The sequence below is a fragment of the Diadema setosum genome, chromosome 10, assembly GCF_964275005.1.
Source record: "Diadema setosum chromosome 10, eeDiaSeto1, whole genome shotgun sequence".
NCBI classification, from domain to species: domain Eukaryota; kingdom Metazoa; phylum Echinodermata; class Echinoidea; order Diadematoida; family Diadematidae; genus Diadema; species Diadema setosum.
The window spans coordinates 12,434,271-12,440,270 of NC_092694.1; the positions used below are offsets into that span (position 1 = coordinate 12,434,271).

General features: G+C 42.1%; 1 protein-coding gene across 1 annotated transcript; it reads left to right on the forward strand.

Moving 5' to 3' along the window:
• The first annotated feature begins 5,206 nt into the window (after positions 1-5,206).
• On the forward strand, positions 5,207-5,692 carry LOC140233749 (uncharacterized). The gene has a single exon (XM_072313849.1). The coding sequence runs from the start codon at positions 5,207-5,209 to the stop codon at positions 5,690-5,692; it is 486 nt and encodes a 161-aa protein (XP_072169950.1).
• The last annotated feature ends 308 nt before the right edge of the window (positions 5,693-6,000 follow it).

Sequence of the window (6,000 nt, forward strand, 5' to 3'; positions counted from 1 at the left end):
TGAACAGCGGCGCGTGTACTCTGATATGGAAGGGTACGATCGGCAAGGACAAAATTTAAGTGGATATTTAGCCGTCCTGAACAGTCTGAGTACAATGATATCCGACTTGAGAGTAAAATAAATGACGTACCTGAGCTGCATAGTATCCTGCAATTGTGCAAAATACAATAGAATAACAGCATTCATTGTTTTCATTTGGGCACGCCAATTGCGAACGTCGCTGTACGTAAATGCCCTTGTACTTGTATTATGACCGCGCCGTGTATACAGTATACCATAATGAGTGTCCATATCACGCGCACGCAAATAGTGTTTCGTGTAACCATCGTCAATACATACACAGGCGCAGGCCACACACTGGCATACCGTACCCGAGAGTACATTGTGTGCGTGCGTGCGTGTCCGCAGGAATATGACAGAGATTTCGCTGCACGCCATCATCTTTTTGACTTTAGTATCCCCACTGTCTCTGCAAGCTAAAAGATGGACGATCGAGAAAGGCAGGAGTCCAGCGCAGGATCGGTGAATATTAAAACGCTCGGCTCTGACGTCACGCACAAAAATGCATTATGCATCTATCTAATTAATTTTTCTTTTTCGTCCTCGACGTCGACACGAAGGCGGAGGGCGGACGAAACCCGGTCCAAGGCACGTAGGAGACCCTCCCGCTGCCGACGGCACCGGTCTCGGGGGCCCGGAGCCGACGGCTCGGGAGGAGATAGACAAACCAGCAACGCCGGAATAAAACAGGAAATACATAAGGCCGCGACAACAACAACAACTTCGCCTTTTACTGTTATAGATATATATATATATATATATATATATATATATATATATATATATATATATAAAGATAAATAATTATATATATATATATATATATATATTTATATATATATATAAGATATGCATATATATAATAATATATATACACATATGTGTGTGTGTGTGTGTGTGTGTGTGTGTGTGTGTGTGTGTGAATGTGTTTACACTGTTGTTCATTTGGGGTTTTTTCAGGGAGGGTAATGCATAATCAGTGAAAGTCAATTTGTAGAAAAAAAAGACAGTCTATAAAGATTACCAGAAAACCTGGATGTAAGCATTGTCGGCTTGAAGAGTAAATAGGGATTACGACCGCAGTAAAAGGATGAGGCCCCTCATTCTTGATTATCCAACCGGTGACCCGGACCAGCAAATCTCAAGTTAAGGCCCCAGTCACATAATCCTCTGCGTCCGGCGTTACGTCAAAAAAAAAAAAAATCTTTTTTACTGCAGACTCCCGCGGATCCCTCGCCGTCCCTAGAAAATTTTACAAAACATACGGGACAAAATACGACCAAATGCGAAAACTTGCATCCACTTGCGGATAATCTCACGAATTGACACGTAATTTGTTTCTTCGACTTGCGTTAACTTCCGAATACTTCCGAACACTTGCGGAGAGTTGCGAATATTTACGGAAAGTTGAGTATATTTTTGGATAGTTATGGATAGTTACAGATTGTTATTAACATTGATTATGGACAATGAGGATTTCTCTGAAGATCCCTGCTCACTCAGTGCATTTATGCCAACAAGGTTATCACATTTCGGACTGTCTTATATTGCACAAATTGGGAAAACTGAAATTATGTCACGTTCAAGTAGTGATGAATTTTCGTATTCCTTTTAATTTGTTTTATAGCAATAAATGAAAAATCCTATCCTATCTCTATGCAAGTCATCCCTCCCCCTATTTTCCTACATGTTATGTATTATGTACGAGGGCTGCATGCAAATCAAGCAATGCTTAAGCTGTAGCCCTTCTGCGTTATTCATTGCATCACTGTTCTGTTGGACATTTATGTACAGGCAATGAAGAAATGTATTGCTGTATATTCTAAAGTTAATGAAAAAACTCATTTTATTAGCAACTAATGTTCAGGTATATCCATTTATATGTATATGGTACCATTAATGTATATGATATATGTTTATGTATCTGCATGAGCAATGATATAATGCAGGAACCAATAAAATCAAATCAAATCAAAATCAAAGTGTTTATGTATGCATATATGTGCGGATACGAGTCATGTAATGTAACAAGGCGGTGAAAAGAATAAAGTGTATCTTGGCAAATAAGAACTGTGTCCGCACTCTGTGTTTTATCAGACATGGGACCCTTCAGAAAGTTTAAGATTTCAGTTCAAACTAATTTATGAATAAATTTCAAATAAAAAAGATGTAACACATAAGAAAACAAATAGAAATCCAATAGGACCCCCAGAAAAATGTATGACTACATGCATAGAATACATAACATAATTATACCACAAATAAAATACTATATGGATCAATCAGTTAAACAATAGAGTAAGAAAATATGATTTAGAGTCCTGGAATAGACAAACTTTGGTTACGCTGTAATTGTGCATGGATATTCAAGACTTACTGGATTATGTTAAGGAGACTGTTATAATAAAGTGATAATTAATAAATTTCCAGACGAAAATGGACTTAAGATCACCCCCTCCCCCACCCAGATGCAATATAAAATATGTATACGCATTCCGTGGAGTGTAGAGTGGCTAAGACTATAGAGAAATACTAAATTCGTTCTCATTTTCTTATAGTTTATCGCTGTCCCACACCCTCCCCCAACCAGAAAAGTAAATAAAATGCTGTCACTCTATCCCCTACTAAAAAATATTGACCTTTTCGAATTATATACATTCAAGGTTGCAAGAAAAACAAGTTCAGCGCCAGGGGTGAGCCGATGTCATCTGTAAATGGGTGCCATCTTAAATTGACCATTTGCGAGGAGAAATTTCATAACTCGATCATGCGGTTGTACCACTCCACTGTTCCGACTGTGTTATAGTATTCCTGAGAGTACATCCGCGAGTCTCTGCTCCCATGGGAGTGGAAAACGAAAAACGTCAAAGGACGCAGTTGTCCGCAGCTTTCGTAACTGTCCGTAGATGTCCGTAAGCAGACGTAAGTGTTGTGATACGTTAACTTGCGGTTAATTTCGGATATTTACGGTGGACGCAAATGAACACAAATGGACGGGAGGTAAAACGTTTTGCGGATAGTCTGCGTCCAAGCTACGGATAGTTACGTTCAGTTACGGATAGTTACGTTTAGTTATGGTTACTTCCGTAAGTCTGCATCCGTGGAGTCCCTCCACGAAATTTCAAAATTTCGCAGGCTTGGCGCCGTCATTTTGCGTTTCTTTACGGATTAGTTACGGACAGTTACGTCTACATACGACCCTGCGGATGCCTGCGTCCACGCTGCGTCCCCTGCGTCCAATCATCTGTATCTATCCGCGGCGGACGTTACCCATCGTAAGGCACTTTGTGACTGGAGCATAAAACTTTTTGCGGATGGTCTGCGTCCAAGCTACGGATAGTTACGTTCAGTTACGGATAGTTACGGTTACTTGCGTAAGTCTGCATCCGTGGAGTCCCTCCGCGAAATTTTGAACATTTCAAAATGTCGCAGGCTTGGCGCCGTCATTTTACGTTTCTTTACCAATGAGTTACGGACAGTTACGTCTACGTACGACCCTGCGGATGCCTGCGTCCACGCTGCGTCCCCCTACGTCCACTCTACCGTATATATCCGCGGCGGACGTAACCCATCGTAAGGCACTGTGTGACTGGGGCATAAGGGATTGGAACAGGACAATTACCTCAAATATCCTCGCAATTGTAATTGAATTTACACACTGGCAATACTGCATGTAAAGCAGGTTGATCAAACTCAAAATACATTTTTACCGCACGTCTGCATTTAAACTATAGGAGTTTAATAAAATCATGACCGGTGCAATTATAAGTTCTTCACTGAAAATGAATCTATCATACCATTGTGTAGACAAACGTAGATCAGCAGGAGTGTAGTCACCTGGTAATTTCATACACAAACGCACACACACACACACACACACACACACGCAATACGCACGCAGACCATCTACGCCATTTGTTGCCGAATGGGATCTGTATAATAATTGGAATCTGAGACTTAAATACATGTCACATATCACCATGTTAACGTTGACATCGTTGCGTTGCCAGTACCAGCCTCACAGTCATTCATTTATGGCAGTCAAAACGCATTTTCCGCATGACTTTCGACTTTTGTTAAATTTGACCCTGCACCACAAAACCGACAAAAAGTCGCCAGACATGCATTTTTAGTTAAAGGCAGATTCTGATAGAACAGACTCTAAGCTTTAAAATGATGTGTATAACTCAATTAAAATGGACTCTCCTAACTTATTTAAATATTGAAAAGAAAGCACACACTCAGGAAAAGTGCGAACTGAGAAAAGAGGCTCTGAAGCACAGGGTCTATTCAAGCCCTTAATCGTTATCAGGCCGTGGCAGGTGTCAAAATTGGGTGCGTTGGCCCATATCACCCTTTTTTCAGTCATCACAAAAAATCAGTGCGTGCGACTTTTTGTTCGTTTTGTGATGCACGGTCACAAATAGCTTCGAGGGATATGAAGGAGTGAACAATGGAGTGCACGGTAAAAAAACAGAAAAAGAAAAGAAAAGCCTGCAGGCAATATTTGCGTTATGACGATATCATTTTAGGGTAGTGCGTTTGGGCTCTGTAAAAGCATATAACCAAAACGACCGCGCCCCAGAAACAACTGGCACTGACAAGGGACAGAACATATTTTTTCGGTCGCTGGACAAGCGCTCTGCCTAGATATATATTTTAGCCGAATCATCGACGCTCCAACCAACTGATACTAGAATGCAGAAACTTGTGGTCCTGTGTTTGGTTCTCCTTCTGGTTGGTTCTCTGTTCATTGAGGACACCGGTAAGTCATTTTGCCTTTCAAAACAAGCTGGGTATATACCTTCGATGGGCTCTTTATATTATTAAAAAGACATCTTCTCTGTGTTCACCTGTCGTACAATAGATTCTTGTTGTAGTTCAGTTTCAGTACGTTTTATTTCTTCACTTGTATACCGGAAATCGATATCATAAAACAGAAAATGTTTACATGAAAATATGCACAAGAGTGCTTATTGTCTTCAAATATGAAATCATAAGAATATGTTCATATTATGTTCCATGGTATAATTATGTCAGCGACCTACCTTTAACAACATCACGGAAGTATGGTTACGCTGATGACCTTGCTCTTCTTTACTCTGACAAATGTTGGTCCAGAGTAGAAGATGTACTAACGAAGGATATGGCAGACCTCGCAACTTACCTGGAGACATGGAGACTCAAGCTGAGCATGGCAAAAACCACTACCACAGCCTTCCATCTAAACACCAAGGAAGCTCGACGTCAGCATACAGTGCCACTCAATGGATCACCTCTGCCATACAACCCCACCCCAACATACCTCGGGGTAAAGCTAGACCGGCAGCTGACATTCAAACATCACCTTGAGTCACTGAGAGCCAAAGTGTCATCCAGAAACAACCTCCTTCGTCGCCTAGCAGGGTCATCTTGGGGAGCCAACACATCCACCCTTCGTACAAGAGCCCTTGCCCTGGTATATAGCGCTGCAGAGTATGCAGCATCAGCATGGTGCAGGAGCGTGCATACACACAAGCTTGACACCACGCTCAATGAGACACTGAGGATCATCACTGGCTGTCTGAGGCCCACTCCATCTGAGCTCCTCCCTGTGCTAGCTGGCATAGCACCCGCAGCCCTGCGCAGATAGCACTTAATCCACAGCCTGGTGGAAAAAGCCTCACTGGACCAGGACACCCCCTTCACAACCTTGCCCAGATTCCCAACCATGATCGCCAACGACTACCTTCCCGCCGCCCTTTTTCTCGCCACGCCACAACCCTTTTGCCATTCCAACTTCAACATGCTCGAAGCATGGAGAGCACGCTGGCAGGAAATCCAACATCCCACCCAATTTTCAGTCCACCCAAATACACTATTGCCAACCGGAGCAGAACTATCCCGCAGACAATGGGTTACCCTGAACCGCTTACGAACTGGTGCTGGGGGCTTCAATCA